The 18340-nt window shown below is 51.7% G+C and overlaps 3 protein-coding genes across 3 annotated transcripts in view; all 3 read left to right on the top strand.

Moving 5' to 3' along the window:
- LOC148116177 (H-2 class II histocompatibility antigen, I-E beta chain-like) overlaps positions 1-18340 on the top strand; it is a 252867-nt gene that overhangs the window by 6097 nt on the left and 228430 nt on the right. The window lies entirely within an intron of this gene.
- Positions 3920-17002, top strand: LOC148116183 (H-2 class II histocompatibility antigen, E-S beta chain-like). The gene is made up of 6 exons (XM_087888759.1): positions 3920-4045; positions 7146-7512; positions 9595-9701; positions 11214-11493; positions 11642-11755; positions 16836-17002. Exons 1-6 carry the CDS (start codon positions 3920-3922, stop codon positions 17000-17002), a joined length of 1161 nt encoding a protein of 386 aa, XP_087744885.1.
- LOC148116182 (H-2 class II histocompatibility antigen, A-Q beta chain-like) overlaps positions 17667-18340 on the top strand; it is a 41123-nt gene continuing 40449 nt past the window's right edge. The window contains exon 1 of the mRNA XM_087888758.1: positions 17667-17841. Coding sequence (XP_087744884.1) covers positions 17667-17841 — 175 coding nt within the window. The remainder of the gene's footprint in view (positions 17842-18340) is intronic.

The raw sequence follows: 18340 nt of genomic DNA, 5'->3' as shown, positions 1-18340 counted from the left end.
CTGGCAGTTATGGGGAGCAAAGGGCTGCCCCCCCCCATTGGGCTCCTTTGCCCTTTCCTTCAAAATGCCTCTTTCTGTTGAGGCTGCCTAAAATTGGGGGGTTTTGCAGCCACATCACACTTTGCACTTTTTCCCCTGAAATCTTCTGCTGATTTCTCTTCTCTTCTCTTCTCTTCTCTTTTCTCCTCTCCGCTTTTCTCTCTCTTTCTCTTTCTTTCTTTCTTTGGCTAGCTTGCTTGATCACCTTCAGGGCTGCTCAGAGGCGTTTGGCTCCGTCCTCTCTCCTCTCCTCTATAACCTCCGCATGAAGCCGCTGGGTGAGGCCATCCTTCACCAGGGCTGGAGGTCTCCTCCGTCTGCTGATGTTATAAGGTTTCATCTCCACCTCTGGGGACCCAGAAGATGCTGAGGCTGCCCCCTCGAGGGTCCTGGAGGCTGTGGGGGGAGGGGCTGACTCGTGCTGCATCTGTCCTTCCCGTCTTCTGCGTCATTTCTTTCCTGTTGTGTCTCTCATGTGGCTCCTTCTCCTCCTTCCCTCCAGCCAAGCCCACTGTCTCCATCTCCCCCACCAAGATGGAGCCCTCTTCCCCCAACACCATCCTCCTCTGCACCGCGACCGGCTTTTACCCCGTGGAGATCGAGATCCAGTGGCTGAAGAACGGGCGGCTGGAGGAGGAGGGCGTGGCCTTTGGGGAGGAGCTCCAGAACGGAGACTGGACCTACCAGCTCCAGGTGATGTTGGAGACCCAGCCCCAACAGGGGGACGTCTATACTTGCAAGGTGGGGCATGCCAGCCTGGAGGCCCCCATCACCGTCCAGTGGGGTAAGCCCATCCCTCCCCTCCATCCCCTCCTGCTCTGGGGACCCCACCCTGCCCTGAGAAGGGGAAGAAGCCCACCCCATGGGGAGAGCTAGAATGGACCCTCCTGGGGGAAGGTGGGCCTGATCCTCCTGCTCAGGTGAGGCTCCTTCTCCTTCCCCAGAGCCCCGTTCCTCCAGCTCTGCCAGGAGCAAACTCTGGACGGGGATCATGGGGGCCGTGATAGGAGTGGCCTTCCTGGCTGTGGGGCTCTTTTCCTACCTGAAGAGCAAGAAAGGTGAGTCTGGGGGGCTGGAGGAGAGGTGGTGGGGAGGGGACCCTCTAGGGGAGGCCTCTCCTCAAGTTTAGCAGGTGGCCAAGAGGGGCCCCTTGGGGAATATTTTTGGCAGCTTCTCTTGTTTGAGGGGCTTATAAGTGAAGATCACACAACCTATGATGGGCTATCGATGGGGGGGGGTCCCCCTGAGTCCTCCAGCCCATGAAGGGTCCTGATTGGGTCTTTTTCTCCTTCCAGCAATTCCCATCCAACCTCCTGCAGGTGAGTTTCTCCTCTTCCCCCTCATCTCAACCCCTCCTAAAAATTATAGGTGGCTTTTAAAATTCCTTAATTGTTCCTTTAAAAAAAAAAAAAAAACTTGCCTGAACAATATCTCCTTGTTGTGGATAAGAGCAGTTTTTTGGATTTTGGGCAACGTTTCTTTACAGAGAACTGAAAAAGTATTGCAATCAAAAACAAAAGCACACACAAATGCTAAAATCTTGCTCAGAATTTTTCCACGTTTTGGGAAATTGTAAAAGGGAAGGGAAGGAGGGGGCCATTCCTTCCCATTCCTCCCTTGGGGAGGGAGCACCCCATGTTTACATTCCCCCACGCATTTTGTAAGCAACCCACCCATTCTGTTAGGCTCACTGTGGAGGGGGGTTCCTGAGGGTATTCAGGCACGGGGACAAATTCCACCCTGTGGCTGTTTCAAAAGGGGTGAGACCACGGGTGAAATGCTCCCAGTTCAGACTGGATAGCCCAATCTGGTAGCTATGGGAGCGGGTGGTTCGGAGAACTGGTAGCAAAAAGCCCCGCGCCCCCCTCCCCCACCATGCCCAGCTGAGCCACATGATCATCAGAGGCTTTTTTTTTTACTTTTCAAAGCATTTTTTCTACAACCTCTTCCGCCAAAAAAATGCTTTTAAAAGTAAAAAAAAAAGTTGGCCACGCCCACCCAGTCACATTACCCCCCCAAGCCACGCCCACAGAACCGGTAGTAACAAATTTTGCATTTCACCCCATGTTACTATGCACTGCGGTATTGTAGATCACTTCAGCAAATGGCAGGAGATCTGCCCAGCTAAATTGCTGATAATGAACTTAGCATCTCAGGTATTGTTCTATCATTGCGTTAGCTCGTTCTATACCTCCGTTCGTACTCGGATGGAAGGGGGAGCTGAGTCCTTGAGATGACCCTATCAACTTAATGAACTCCCTCCAAAACTTCTCCCTGAACTTCACCCCACCCTCCGGTCCGAGAGGATCCTTCTTGGCACCCCATGCAGACTCATTTGGGTTCATTAGTTGGAACCTGGACAGGCTCTTCTTCCTGACCCCCCTTCTCCTTGTGAGAATTCCCACAATTTCTGGCCCAGTGACCTCAGGCTCCCCCCTTTGCTGCCACCCCCATCGTAGCCCCGTCTTCTTTCTTCCTATGAAGCATCCCAGCCTTTTCCTCCCTGAAATGGCGGATTCTCTCTCTATGTGTCCCTGCCTATCAACCACCCCCCTGTTCTGGCTCCGTTACCGGAGCTTGTGTCATCGTCAGGAGAGGACTCCGAGAGTGAAGGGGAGGAGTTGGCAAGGCCTCCCTCTCCAGGACCCTCTTCTCTGGCAATGCCTTCGGTGTCTGCCGAAGGGCAAGAGATAGGGCCCAGTCAAACCTTGTGATGAACAAAGCTGAAAGCTTCCACGCCATTCTGCATTGCTAGCTTTAAGACTTTGCTGGAGTATCTCTGGACTTGATTAGTTCCGCAGAATTGGGGAGAAGTTATCTCTCCTCTTTGTAAATAATAAACTCTTGGCAGGCAGCCACTAGGTTGTTGCCAAGTTCCGTTATCATAAGGAAAAGGATTTTGCCGGCTGGTTTGGTCTTTAACTCCTGAACGTCTGTTGGTGGGTGTGCGTGGGGTTGGGGACAGAACACCCCCTGCAGTGTGGGTCTGCCTTGGGGGTGGGGGATGAAAGGGAAGAAGAATTTATTATTTACAGTAAAAGGGTCTCTTTATATTCTGATTTTCTTCCCCATCTCTTTTTCTACAGCACTCATGAATTAATCCTGCTCTCTGATGCAAAAGCATATTTTTTCTTTAACAACTGATGACTCTTTGTCCTGTTTGCAACCTGTGAGAAATGGAGGCTGAAGGTGGCAGTTTGGGGGGAGGAAGAGAATGGCAGCCTGGACCTTTTCCTGCTGAGACACATATATACACCCCAGCTTCCTTTCAGGGCCTCTCTTTCTTCTGAGGGAGGGGTGGAGACCATCTAGACTGTCCCCAGGGATGCTAGGTGGACCTGTCACTCTAGATCCCTCAACTCTCCTGACTTTGAACCCGCAGCAGCTTCATCTACATTATTTTTCCTCCCACTCACTTCCCTTCTCTTCGCTTTGCTATAAAAGAATAAACTTCAGATGTAAGAAAACCCTGGAATCCTTCCTTCCTCTTCCTTATGAAAAAAAGAAAGTCTTGTGTTGATTCATTGTTTAGGGGAACTGAAACAGCCGTTTCTAAGACGGACAATCAAAGTAAGGTGGTTGGTTGTTTCCCAGGAGCAGCTATCAAAGACGTGACTGAGGGGCTTACAGAAATAATGAAGCCCACAGATTCTTTGATCCCTTTTTCCTCTTTCATGCTGGGAGGAATGAAAAAGTCCCTGGAAACGATGCCAAGAGACTCGGAGCAGGTGGGCAAGGGAGCCAAAGAGTTGGGGGCACAGGGGGATTTCTCTTCCACTCTCCCAATAAAGGGAACCATCCAAGGAGGGAAGGAAGCACCTTGGAAGTCAAGCTTGGCTTAGGGGATGGTTCTCTTGAGGGAAATTGGGATTCTTGGACCATGGTCCACAACACCCACATGGGGGGGCTTCTGGCAGGGGATGAGCTGCCCTCACAAGAACCCAGAAGGTCGGCTTTGGACACCAACCGGCTCTCCTCATCTGAAGGGCTTGAAAGTGAGACCGAAGTGAGAGGGAGACAAAGTTTTAGAAGCAAAATCCAAGCTCAAATCTCAGGGGAATCAACCGAATGGAGAGAAAGAAGGGAAACTCGGAGACAGAGCAGGAGATGTAGAAAGCAAATATGGGGTCAGTCAAAGAGGGACTCAGATGCCTCTGCACGGATGCTCATAGTACGAGGAATAAATGGGGTGAAGGTGGAGCCCAAAGGCAGGTGTGACATTGCTGCAATCACCAAAACTTCATGGGATGAAACCCAAAATTGGAAGGTGCAACTAAAGAGGTTTAATGGGGAGGAATCAGGCAGCAGCTGTCCAAAGGAAGTGGGAGACACGGACACAAACTTGTAGTTTTATGTAAATAAATGTATTTCACATCTACATTCACAGCAGACAAGAGAGTCAGGAATGCCGGGAGATTGTGAGGTAAATCTCAAACAGCATTCTGAGCCCATGGAAGAAAAAGGCGGGAAAAGGGGAAACTCCCCCTTTCCACCCAAAGCAACCAATCACAGCGCAGATTACCTCATCTAGGAGCCCACACTCTCCAACCAATCAACTACAACTCTGTGTTCTTGCCCATTTGGTGGGATTGGCCTAGGGTCTCCTGCCCGAGCAGGGGGTTGGACTAGAAGACCTCCGAGGCCCCTCCCAACTCTGTAATTCTGGGTTCTCCGCTTCTGTCTCTGCTTCGAACTGTCTCCTCCAATGGGTAAAATCAAGAGAGACCCTGCCCGGAGACCAATGACACTGCATAAGGGGGAATTCTGATTGGTTCTGCTTCTCTCCAGCCTGACTGAGAGAAGGAAGCTCCTTTTTAACCCTTTCCCCTCCACTCCGCTGAAGATGACGGGACCCAGCCTGGGAAGGAAACCTTCGGAAAGCGACCCACAAGTTTAGAGAACAAACCTTCTCCCCCCCAAACTCTTTATCTGCCCCCCAGTCCAGACCCACCAGTTCCGCTTCTGGGGCTGGAAACGTCTAGGTCTCCCCATTCTTGGGGGGGGGCGTTGTGGGGCAGCATCCATGGGCTCTGCTGGGCTCCTCCAGCTGTTGATGGGGGCGACGCTGTCGGGGATCCCTGGGACTGAAGGGGGGAAGGAGACGCCTGGTAAGGAGGGGGCTGGGAGGGACCCACGGATGCTGGGGGGTTGGAGAGAGGAAAGGGGGGGTTGAGACCCCAGGAGAGACTTTGGGAAAGGGGTCGAGGGCAAGAGAGGCAGAATTTCAAAGCCTGAATCAATTTGGAGCCCCCAAAGTTTCTTCCGCTAAAAGAGGAAGGGGAAGGAAAGTGAAAGAGGGAAACTGAGGCACTTTCAGACCTCAATCCACAAATGCCACTAAAAGTATAAGAAAAAGAATTTTCACTTTTTCTTCTGAATCTCAGATTTGAGGCTTTGAAGGTCAAGCAAGAGTGGAGCTTCTTCGGGGGAGAATTTGGGGAGAAGACCAAGAAACACCTCCCCCACCCCATAATCCCCAATTCCTCAAGCAGGACCTGGAGGGTGGGGGGAGGGGGGGCTTTGAGAGAAGGGTATTTGGGGGTCTGAGTTGCTCCTCGGAAATTAACTCCCCCAAACTCTCCCTTTAGTGAAGGGGGCAGGAGACCCTCCCTTTGAGGGGGTCTTAGGGGGGCTCTGGGGAGGTTTTGGGGCAGGACAGGAAACGGCAACTTATTATCCCCACTAGGAATCTTTTCTCCATCTTTCAGGATCCCTTTTCATTTCTTGCTGCAATTGGCTTGAAAACAGAACTTAAAGCACAGAATATTAGTGAGGAGTGAAAAGGGGCCTGAATAACCGACTTAAGTTTCTCCTCTGCTCGGAACTATCTCCTGCATGGGGCGAAGTCAAGGGAGGCTCTGCCCGGAGACCGATGACGCTGCAGAAGGGAGGATTCCCATTGGTCCTCCTGCTCTTTCTGGACTCTCCCTCTTCCGAAGTCCGAGGAAACCTCCTCCCCCCCTCCAGACCCTCCGATTCCTCCTCTGGGGCTGGGGGCGTCTTTCTCCCCCCTTTGGGGCGCTTGTGGGGAGCCTCCATGGCTTTGGCTGGGCTCCCCCTGATGCTGCTGCTGGGGGCGCTGGCCCGGATCCCCGGGAGCGAAGGGGGGGAGGAGACCCCCGGTAAGGAGGGGGCTGGGCGGGGGAGGAGGGGGCTGGGAAGGGGGAAGGAAGCCTCCAGCAGCCTCGATCTCTGCGTGGTCTCCTCCCCCTCCCTCCCCATATTACCCCTCCCCCCAGGAGGACGGAGAGGGACCCTAATCCTAACCCTTCCCCCAGGTAGCCAGGTGGGGGTCGCAGCCTCTCCTGTGCCTGGGTGGGAGGGGGCTGCAGGGAAAGAGGAAGGGGAGGAAAAGTGAAAGAGGGAAACTGAGGCATTTGAGCAAAAGTCTTTGGGCTTCTTCAGAAACTTCCGTTTTTCTCCTGAATCTCAGATTGGAGGCTCTGAAGGGGAGGCAAGAGGGGGGCTTCAGGCCCTTCATGGGGAGACCCTGAATTTGGGGAGGAGACTAAGAACCCCCCAGCCCCATAATCCCCCTGGAGGGGAGGGGGAAGTGAGGGAGAAGGATGTTGGGGGTCTTTTGTGAAGGGGGCGGGAGACCCTCCCTTTGAGAGGCTCTTTTTGGGGAGGGGGAGAGGAAAGAGGGGTGATCCTCCACAGTCACCCAAAAGGAGGGAGCTGGGCTGAAGATTGGGGGGAAGAAGAAAGGGGGGAGAGAGGGAGGGAAGGTGTGGGTTGAAGGGCTGGGAGACCCCAGGAGAGTCGGTCTAGATGTCCTCATTGTGGCCCCTCCCCAGATCCCCTCCCAAAGGAAGAGAGAGTGGGGGGGATGGACGTTACTTTCCCTCCAGCCCCTCCCCCCATCCTTCCTGCCCCTTGAGATCCAACCTTCCCTGCAGAGACTGAACGGGATCGCTGGACCGGTTGAGCTTCTGCCTGCCTTTTCCCACCCCTCCCCCTCTTTCCTCCCCTCCCCCCTCCAGACCCCCCAGGAAGCCTCCCTTCCTCTCTGGGACTGACAGAGTTCCTGTTCCCTCCTCCAGGGGGCGTCTTCCGCCAGTCTGTCTCTCTCGGAAGGACTCCAGCAACTCCCCCTTCCCGCGTAGATCCTCCCCTCCTCTCCCAGCGGCTGGGAAGGATGGGCCCTGGAGTCCCTCCTGACGGCCTTCCTCCCCCTCGCAGCCCACTTCCTGTACCAGGCGAAGGGCGAGTGCCGCTTCCTCAACGGGACGCAGCGGGTGAGGTTCCTGTACAGGCAGATCTACGACCTGCAGGAGACCGACTACTTCGACAGCGACCTCGGGAAGTACGTGGCCGTCTCTCCGTTCATGCAGCCCGATGTGGACAAGTGGAACAGGGATGAGCAGTACCTGCAGCATGGGATGGCCCATGTGGATTACTTCTGCCGGCACAACTACGGGGTGTACAACTACCAGGCGCCCAAGAGGGAGGAGCGCCTCATTGGCCGGAGAGGTGAGTCTGGGGGGGAGGGAGGGAGGGGGGCTCTTCCGTGGGAGGGGGAGGCCAGCCCCCCCCTTCATTTCCTTTCATTCCTTGGGATCCTCCCGGACGGAGGTTTTGCTCCTCATTTATTTATTTATTCTGCACTCTCAGATTCACAAAATCTTCTTCCCAGGGTCCAAACTCTCCTCCTGCCTGGAATCTGGGATCCCTTCAATCCATTTCCCCCCCACAAGAAAATCCATCCACATATGTTTCTTTTGGGGTGGGGGAGGGGAATCCAGCCAGGTCTCTCTCTCTCCTGCTCAATGCAGGCAGTCCTCCACTTAACAACGGTTCGTTTAGTGACCGTTGAAAGTTACAACAGCAGTGAAAAAAAATGACTTATAACCCTTTTTCACACTTATGACCGTTGCAGCCTCCCCAGGGTCACGTGATCCAAATCCAGATGCTTGGCAACGGACTTGTACTTGTGACGGTCACAGCGTCCCAGGGTCACGTGATCCCCTTTTGCGACCTTCCCATAAGCAAAATCCGTGGGAAGCTGGATTCACTTAACAGCCCTGTTACTCACTTAACAACTGCACTGATTCACTTAACGACTGTGGCAAGAAAGGTCGTAACATGAGGCAAAATTTATTGAACAAACATCTCACTTAGCAACAGAAATCTTGGGCTCAATTGTGGTCCTAAGTCGAGGACTCCCTGTATCTACATATATATTTCTCTCTATCCCCGATTCATTTCTATCCTATTCAGGAACCTCCCGTCTCCCTCCCTCTTCCCACCCAGAAGCCCCTCCCTCTCTTCCTCTGCTCCAGAAATGCTGCTTTTGGCACTTTGGGATAAAACCTTATTTTTTACCCAAAATAAAAATAATAATTAGTTGACCCATTTTTATGGATCTTCTGCTTTTTTTTCATCTTTCTTCATTCACAGTCATTTCCAGTCCAGCAGCTTTTAAATCCAATAAAGAAACAGAGAAGTCTTGAAAGCATCATCGCTTAAGAACTGTTTAAGTTTAATGTTCCCATTGTAACTTCAGAGATTCTCCAAAAATAACGTCTCACCATAGAATCCAATGAGATCCTTCTTCCATAAGAGGAAAACCTCCAGATCCTAAGAGAGAAAAGCCTCTTGGAGCATTTGCTCCTTCTGGAGATTATTAAATATTTTCTGGGAACCTGCAGAGATTTTGCTCTCCACATATTCAGTCTGGAGACAAAACTCATTTTCACTCCTAAATTCTTCCCTGCAAACCTGGGAGGATTTTCAGCTGCCACATAAGATGCATTTGGAAATGTTTTTCCTACCAAAGAGGATATTTTCATGGAGATAATAATATTCAGCTGTTTAATTGGTTTCTGGATAATATTTAAAGTTTATTTTTCCCCTACAAACAGCACAACGTTCTTGTCACCTGGTATAATATTTGAAATAATTCTCATTCCAATTATATTTAACATAGAGATTTCACCACTTTTATTCATTTATCTAGTGATTTTTCATAACCTCCGAAAGTGCCCCAAGTGCCAATTGTGTTGGTGTTGTGAGTGTGTCTCTTTTGTGGGCCTCTCAGGGCCTCCCTCCCTCCTCCCTCCTTTTGGGGGTCTCTGGGGGGATTTTCCCTTCAGAGAAAGGAGCTTCATCAGCTGCCCAAAGACTCCAAAGCCCATCCTCCCCTCCTCTTTTCCTCCCTCCCCTCCTTTCTTCCTTCCTTCCTCTGGTTCAGGGACAGGACCAAAATCTCTGGATGGTTTGTGAAAAACCTTTAGCTGCTCACAAGCTTCATCCACATAAATAGAATGCATTTTTATTATAAATCCAAAATGGTGATCCTGAATTTCATTGTGATTCATATAATTTCTTCTTCATCAAAAGTATTATTTTTACTTCTATGAAAATACTTCAGACAAGAGGCCAATAATTCTCCAGGGGTTCCTGTTCTTTATTAAAAGAACAGGAATATTTATTAAATTCCATGTATTTAGAGCAAATTGTTGGTGCGGTTCCAGTTTAGGAGGCCTGAAATCACCGGATGTTTCTTGAGTCTCTTTCGCGGAATTTTCTCTTCCTTTTTCTTTGACTTCTGAGCCAACTTTTCTCTCCAGAGAGATCCAGGCGTCTCCTTCCCCCGAAAGGCCAAAGCTTTTCTCTGGACACTAAGAGAGGCTCTCAACCAGCAACTCCCATCTGGCCAAGTTGGAACCCCAAAATCTTCACACGGCAGTCTTGTAAATAAGGAGGTTTGGGATGGGCTATAAAAATAAAAATGGAAAAATACCAAATTGCAGCTTTAAAATCTGATCCTTCCATTTTCTTTCTAAAAGTCTTTTTCTCATCCAAAATTTGCTTTTCCTGTTTTTTTAAAAAAGAGGCCATTTTCAGTTTGTAAAGCCTCTGCCTTCTTTTAGCAATTCCACAAAGGCCTTTAATGTCCCAAGAGGCAAATGGGATTTTCCTGGAAAATAAAAGCCAACTCACACCTGAAATGCTGCTATTTGTCTGCGTGGAAACCTGACCAGATCCCAGGTTGGAATTACAAATAAATATTTAAAAATGGGTTTTTCTTAAGCATCATAGAATTTACTGTTAATAAGAAAATCCCTCAACAGAAAACAAAATGCTTAGCAAAGGACTCTGGGCTGGAATGGATCTATTGTCAACTCTCTTGGGGGGCTCATCCAGACTAACCCCCCCCCATTAATCCATCCAAGAGTTGTGCCAGTTGGAGCATTTGCTGAAGGAGGAGATCCAGATCCCAGATCCCCTCTGGATCCCTTCCCCACTCCCTGCCCCCCTCATCCAGGGCAGAAGCTTCCCTCTGGGAGTCAGAGGGACCCCTCCCCACCTCCTTCCCCAGGAATGGCCGGTCCCTGCGGCTGGGAAGGAGGCCGGCTGGGTGCAGGCAGAGCCTGGTCTGGGGTGGGTCTCCCTCTGAATCCCCCCAAAGCCCCCCCAGGAAGGATCCTCGAGAGAGATCATGAGATCCCCCAAAACCTCTTCTGCCCTTCCTGCTCTGAAGGGGGCATTCAGGGTCTCTCATCTTCAATGGGGGAGAAACTTTTCCTTCAGGGGATTCTGGCAGTTATGGGGAGCAAAGGGCTGCCCCCCCCCATTGGGCTCCTTTGCCCTGTCCTTCAAAATGCCTCTTTCTGTTGAGGCTGCCTAAAATTGGGGGGTTTGCAGCCACATCACATTTTGCACTTTTCCCCCTGAAATCTTCTGCTGATTTTTTGTGTATCTTGTGGATCCTAAAGGGAGAAAAGGGAAAGTGGAAGGAGAAATTTTCTCTCTCCAAATAAAATTTTTTGAAAAGTGATTGAAACACCGAAGAAAATTGGGACAAAGATCAGCTTTTCTCTCCTCTTGTCTCCCCTCCCTCTGCCTCTGCCCCTCCCCTCCCCTCTCTCGTTTTCTTTCTTTCTTGGACTCCCGGAGAGCAGGTGGCAGTCACGGCTAGGAGAGTGTCTGTGAGACTTTGGGTTAGTTGTGGCCATTTTGGCAAATAAATTTAATAAATAACTAAATTTACTAAGCAAACAACAAACAAACAAATGTTGTGGTATTACACCTAATTTAAAATCTGTTTTCATTTTCAACGAGATCCCAAGAATCATCTGACTCGTGCTGCGTCTGTCCTTCCCGTCTTCTGCGTCGTTTCTTTCCTGTTGTGTCTCTCATGTGGCTCCTTCCCCTTCTTCCCTCCAGCCAAGCCCTCCGTCTCCATCTCCCCCACCAAGATGGAGCCCTCTTCCCCCAACACCATCCTCCTCTGCACCGCGACCGGCTTTTACCCCGTGGAGATCGAGGTCCAGTGGCTGAAGAACGGGCGGCCGGAGAAGGAGGGCGTGGCCTTTGGGGAGGAGCTCCAGAATGGAGACTGGACCTACCAGCTCCAGGTGATGTTGGAGACCCAGCCCCAACGGGGGGATGTCTACACTTGCAAGGTGGGGCACGCCAGCCTGGAGGCCCCCATCACCGTCCAGTGGGGTAAGCCCCTCCCCCTCCTGGTTTGGGAACCCCATCCTGCCCTGAGAAGGGGGAGAAACCCACCCCATGGGGAGAGCTGGAATGGACCCTCCTGGGGGAAGGTGGTCCTGATCCTCCTGCTCAGGCGAGGCTCCTTCTCCTTCCCCAGAGCCCCGTTCCTCCAGCTCTGCCAGGAGCAAACTCTGGACGGGGATCATGGGGGCCGTGATAGGAGTGGCCTTCCTGGCTGTGGGGCTCTTCTCCTACCTGAAGAGCAAGAAAGGTGAGTCTGGGGGGCTGGAGGGGAGGTGGTGGGGAGGGGACCCTCTAGGGGAGGCCTCTCCTCAAGCTTAGCAGGTGGCCAGGAGGGGCCCCTGGAGGAACATTTATGGGAACGTCTGTTCTTGGAGGGGCTTTAAGTGAAGACCCTGCAACCTATTATGGGCTATCGATGGGGAGGGGTCCCCCTGAGTCCTCCAGCCCATGAAGGGTCCTGATTGGGTCTTTTTCTCCTTCCAGCAACTCCCATCCAACCTCCTGCAGGTGAGTTTCTCCTCTTCCCCCTCATCTCAACCTCTCCTAAGAGTTATAGGTGGCTTTTAAAATTCCTTAATTGTTCCTTTTTTTAAAAAAAGAACTTGCCTGAACAATATCTCCTTGTTGTGGATAGAGCAGTTTTTTGGATTTTCGGCAACATTTTTTTACAGAGATCTGAAAAAGTATTGCAATCAAAAACAAAACACACACAAATGCACAGAATGCACACACAGAGAATTTTTCCAAGTTTTGGGAAATTGCAAAAGGGAAGGGAAGGGAAGGGAAGGGAAGGGAAGGAGGGGGCCATTCCTCCCTTGGGGAGGGAGCACCCCAGATTTAAATTCCCCCAGGCATTTTGTAAGGAACCCACCCATTCTGTTAGGCCACGCCCACCCAGTCACATTAATCCCCCACCAAGCCACGCCCACAGAACCAATAGTAACAAATTTTACATTTCACCCCTGGGTGACACCCATGCTACTATGCACTGCGGTATTATAGGCCACTTCAGCAAATGGCAGGAGATCTGCCCAGATAAATTGCTGATAATGAACATAGCATCTCAGGTATTGTTCTGTCATTGCATTCGCTCGTTCTCTACCTCCGTTCGTCCTCGGGTGGGAGGTGGAGCTGAGTCCTTGAGATGAACCTATCAACTTAATGAACTCCCTCCAAAACTTTGCCCTGAACTGCACCCCACCCTCCGGTCCGAGAGGATCCTTCTTGGCACCCCATACAGACTCCTTTGGGTTCATTAGTTGGAACCTGGACAGGCTCTTCTTCCTGACCCCCCTTCTCCTTGTGAGAATTCCCACAATTTCTGGCCAAGTGAGCCCAGGCTCCCCCCTTTGCTGCCACCCCCATCGTAGCCCCGTCTTCTTTCTTCATATGAAGCATCCCAGCCTTTTCCTCCCTGAAATGGGCGGATTCTCTCTCTATGTGTCCCTGCCTGTCAATCACCCCCCTGCAGTGTGGGTCTGCCTTGGGGGTGGGGGATGAAAGGGAAGAAGAATATGTTATTTACGGTAAAAGTGTCTCTTTATATTCTGATTTTCTTCCCCATCTCTTTTTCTACAGCACTCATGAATTAATCCTGCTCTCCGATGCAAAAGCATATTTTTTATTTAACAGCTGATGACTCTTTGTCCTCTTTGCAACCTGTGAGAAATGGAGGCTGAAGGTGGCAGTTTGGGGGGAGGAGGAGAATGGCAGCCTGGACCTTCTCCTGCTGAGACACACATAGACCCCAGCTTCCTTTCAGGGCCTCTCTTCCTTGTGAGGGAGGGTTGGAGACCATCTAGACTGTCCCCAGGGATGCTAGGTGGACCTGTCACTCCAGACCCCTCAACTCTCCAGGCTTTGAACCCACAGCAGCTTCATCCACATTATTCTTCCTTCCACTCACTTCCCTTCCCTTCGCTTTGCTAAAAGAATAAACTTCAGATGTAAAGAAACCCTGGAATCCTCCCTTCCTCTTCCTCCTCTTCCTTTTTGCTGCCCCCGCAGGAGGCTCCTCCCTCCGCTGCCTCTGGATCCACCATCCCGGCTACTTTGGGTCCGAAGCCAGAACTGGTTCAGGAGGAGGGTGGGCAGATCCAGGGAGGCGAAGGGGCGGGACCCCCCTTTTGAGGAGCAGAATGGCAGCAGGCATGGACCTCCCTGAGCATTTGTGGGGAGCCATTGGGGGGCACCCGAGACTCCCCTACATTCATGGAGCCATTTCATCCATTTCTCTCCTTCACAACTGGAGGGTCCTGCCCCATTTGGGCACCCAATGGCTCCCTCCCTCTTTGGGGCTCAGATTCAAATGGTAGAGAGTCTCCTGCTATATGGTATAAATGGTGTAAGTTTGAGCAGGAGGTTGGACTAGATGACCTCCAAGGAATCCATCTGAAGCCGTTCCTGGTGCAGAAGACATTGCCATGGAGGGGAAGACCTGCTCTGGGGGAAAAAGGGGGGGAATTCAATGGGGCAACCCTAAGTGGAAGACCCCTCCCTCCTCCCCATCACCTCTAGATGCCCCTAGACAGCCCTCCAACTGAGCCTCGCCCTCTCCAGAGGTCATCCAGACTGACTCTGCAGGACTCCAGTGGCCTCAATCCCCGAGGCAAAATTTCCCCCTCCCCTTCCTCATCTGGGGTCTTGGGGCCACTAGAGGAAAAATAGGTCGGAGTGTGATTGTAGGAATTGTCTGAAATTGTCTGAGAAGATTTGGGCTCCTTTGAGCAATGCCTCCCCTTGCAAGACAGTGTGGAAGAACCTGGAGAAGGGACAACACCAAATGTACCAATGGCAGGGGGGGAAAATTAGACCGGACCTCCTTAAGAAAAAAAGAAAGTCTTGTGTTGATTCATTGTTTAGGGGAACTGAAACAGCCGTTTCTAAGACGGACAATCAAACTAACGGGGTTGGTTGTTTCCCAGGAGCAACTATCAAAGACGTGACTGAGGGGCTTACAGAAATAATGAAGTCCACAGAGTATGGTCCCTTTTTCCTCTTTCATGCTGGGAGGAATGAAAAAGTCCTTGGAAAGAGTTGGGGGCACAGGGGGATTTCTCTTCCACTCTCCCAATAAAGGGAACCATCCAAGGAGGGAAGGCAGCACCTTGGAAGTCAAGCCTGGCTTAGGGGATGGTTCACTCGAGAGGAATTGGGATTCTTGGACCATGGTCCACAACACCCACATGGGGGGCTTCTGGCAGGGGATGAGCTGCCCCTCACAAGAACCCAGAAGGTCGGCTTTGGACACCAACTGGCTCCCCTCATCCGAAGGGCTTGAAAGTGAGACCGAAGTGAGAGGGAGACAAAGATTTAGAAGCAAATTCCAAGCTCAAATCTCAGGGGAATCAACCGAATGGAAAGAAAGAAGGGAAACTCGGAGACAAAACAGGAGATGTAGAAAGCAAATATGGGGTCAGTCAAAGGGGACTTGGATGCCTCTGCACGGATGCTCAAAGTACGAGGAATAAACGGGGTGAAGGTGGAGCCCAAAGGCAGGTGTGACATTGTTGCAATCACCAAAACTTCATGGGATGAAACCCAAAATTGGAAGGTGCAAGTAAAGGGATTTAATGCGGAGAATCAGGCAGCAGCTGTCCAAAGGAAGTGGGAGACACGGACACAAACTTGTAGTGTTATGTAAATAAATGTATTTCACATCTACATTCACAGCAGACAAGATAGTCGGGAATACCGGGAGATTGTGAGGTAAATCTCAAACAGCATTCTGAGCCCATGGAAGAAAAAGGCGGGAAAAAGGGAAACTCCCCCTTTCCACCCACAGCAACCAATCAGAGCGCAGATCACCTCATACAGGAGCCTGGACGCACTCAGCCACAACGGGGTGTTCTGGACCATTGTGCATTTTCCTCTTCCAGCTATTCCATTTAATATCTTCACATTTAAATGGTTCAAAAGAAACAGACCTAATAAAAGGGGAGGTGGAGTTGCACTATGTATAAAAAATAAACAAACTGATCTAGAAACGCAACAGAAGAAAGACGAAAACCTCCTTCAAGGCATTTGGGTTGAGATAAAAGGGGGGGAAAGAGGGATGGGGGAATATTCGGAGCCCCCCAACCAACCAGAGGAAAGAGATGGAAGTTTCCGTTAATTAGCGGAGGCCCGGAGGAAGCTCCCCCCAAGAGTCATGGGGGGCTTGGACTCCCCTGGCCTCACCTGGGAGGCAGGTTCTGCGCCTGGTGGAAGAGGAAAGAGGCTCCTGGGAAACCCAGCAGATCAGAGGTCGCCTTGAAAGCAGCCCCCCCTCCTTTCCCCCCATACGGGGCCTTTGCCACCAGGGGAGGGGAGACCCTGGACGGGGCCTTCTCCAACCCCCAGGGAGCCTCTGAAGCCGCCCCTCCCCCTCCTCCTCCTGGCCCCTCCGATCCTCTCTCTGGGAGGCTCCGGTCAGCAGGGAAGCCTTTAAGGTTCATCAGGGAGGACCCAGTAGAGAACTAGGGAGACTGTGGCCGGTAGAAGCCATGGAGGCTCTACGAGGAGATTCCTTCAAGGGCAGAAATTGGAAGGTATTTAAAGAGGCTGCAACAAACGAACAACACACTGATGTGAACAAATACACTTCTACTGTCTCTTCACAAATAAAAATATTTTAAAAAGAAGGAATATTAGGCAAAAAGTCACTTTTTTCAGTGCCATTGAAACTTGAAATGGTCACTAAATGAACCGTCGTAAGTCAGGGACTCCTTTCTTCAACGGGCTTTAACTGAGGGAGAAAAGGACCAGAGAGCTATAATGAGGTTATGGGGAAGGGGCCCTTCAGCCGCTTCCAATGGGGCAGAGGACCTTGTGGCTGCCCCACCTGCAGACTCAGCCATGGGGCGGAGGAGGAGGAGGAGGGGAGTCCCTGAGGGAGAATGGAGGCTTGTTGCCTGCTGGATCCTGGCCAGTTGCTCAGTTCCGCTTCGGAGGAGCCCAAAGCTTCAGGCTGGGGAAGCGAAGCCCAAGCGCCTCTGCAGCTCTTGGGGGCTGGAGAAAGAAACTCTGTGTGTGTGTGTGTGTGTGTGTGTGTGTGTATTTGGGTGTGTGTGTGTGTATGAGGGGTGGGGGGTGTCAGGAAGAACTCAGAGAGAATCAAAGTCTTGTGGGGGAGGGGAAACCTGAAAAGAGCCCAGAAGATCTGCTTTGATCAGGAGAGCGATGGGATCCCACCAGAGTCTCTCTGGATCTGGGGCCAATTTTGGGTGACTGGCTGTGTCCAAACACGCAATTGTGGGGCAGGTTCGGACTCTGCCGCCTCCTTCAGCTGCAGGAGGGGACCCAGTTCTGGCCTGCTGAGGCTGGTGCTGCCCCTCCCCCCATCCCAGGAGAGGATCCAGGCCGCCTCAGGATAGGCGCCCTGTGGGATGTCTGCCTGCTGCAGCTGGGAGAGGGTGGGGGCTCTGATCTGGCATCACCAACCATTAGCTGGCATTTGATCCTCAGCCCTCAACAGCTGGCAGCTGCCCAGCCTCCGATGCCCTCACCCAGCTGAGAGAGATCGGCCTGGTGAGCCTGAGGATGGGAGACCACCAGGAAGCCTCTGGGCTGCTGTATAGGCTGAAACTCCTCCAAGACAAGGAGGGAGACGCTTCAGGCCCTCCTCGAACTCCCCTCCCTCAAAAGATTCACTTCCCATTCCTCTCCCTGGATCTCTCCTCCCCCTCCCCCCTTTCTCAGCTCCTGCCCTTTGGAAGACCTCGTGGGAACCCAATTCCCCTTGTCCAGAGAGAGGGGAAAAGGTTAAAAGGAGTGGGGGTCTCACCTTCCTTGGTCCTTGCCCCCACCTCTAAATACAGTAGCCTATTAGCCTTTCCCACATTCCCGAGGCTCAGGTGTAAGGGAGGAAATTGGGGATCTCCAAGCCCCTCTTTACCCTCCTCCCCTGGGAGCCCTCCCCCCTTTCCTGCCGGCCTCAGGTGCATGAGGAAGCCAGACCCCCAGTCCTGCGTCAGGAGGGAGGAAAGGCTGCCCACGTAGAGCAGGAGGGAAAACTGGGGGTGGGAGGGAGTGGGGAGGGAGCGAGGGAGGGGAGTTACGGCGAGTGAAGAGAGTGAGGGGGAGGGGAAAAGTGAGTGGGGAGTGAGGAGGGGGAGGGGAAATCAAGAGGAGGGAACGGTAGCTCTGCGGAATTCCATTTATGATTTCCAGAAAGTCGAATGTCCGTCCCATCCAATGAAAAATGGAGCTTTGTGAGTGTCATCCGTTTCCAGGCAGAGGAGCCACCGAGGGGTCCTTTGGAGGAGATGGTTCTCAGAGGCATGTGGGGATGTTCAGATGTTCAGCCTGGATTTGGCCTTTTTGTCCACCCATCGAGCCCTTCCAAGAACAGATGTGGGTGTTTGATGGCGCCAAAAGTCTCCTTGCGGGATTTAAGCAGTTGCAAGCAGAGCTGCCTTCCGCAATTGACAGAGGGAGGGGAAGGATATAACCAGTATAACCAGTAGCCAACATGGCTTTGTCAAAAATAGATCATGCCAAAGAAATCTTATTTCATTCTTTGACAAAGTGACTAAATTAGGAGACCAGCGAAGTGCTGTGGACATAGCATGCTTAGACTTCAGTAAAGGCATTCGACCAAGTAGACCACAACCTCCTTCTTGCTAAGCTAGAAAAACACGGGATAGACAGCACCACCACCGGGTGGATTTGAATGTGGCTGACCAACCGTACTCAATGCGTTGTCCTTAACAGGACGACATCCACATGGAGGGAAGGAAGCAGTGGGGTAGCAGAAGGCTCCATCTTAGGCCCAGGACTCTTCCATATCTTCATGAATGACTTAAGAGAAGAGAAGGGAAGGGAAGGGAAGAGAAGAGAAGAGAAGAGAAGA

The sequence above is a fragment of the Pantherophis guttatus genome, chromosome 2 (genome assembly GCF_059756535.1).
Source record: "Pantherophis guttatus breed Tessera chromosome 2, ASM5975653v1, whole genome shotgun sequence".
NCBI classification, from domain to species: Eukaryota; Metazoa; Chordata; class Lepidosauria; order Squamata; family Colubridae; genus Pantherophis; species Pantherophis guttatus.
Note: the sequence above shows the minus strand (reverse complement) of the source record. Positions and strands in the feature narration are given on the sequence as shown.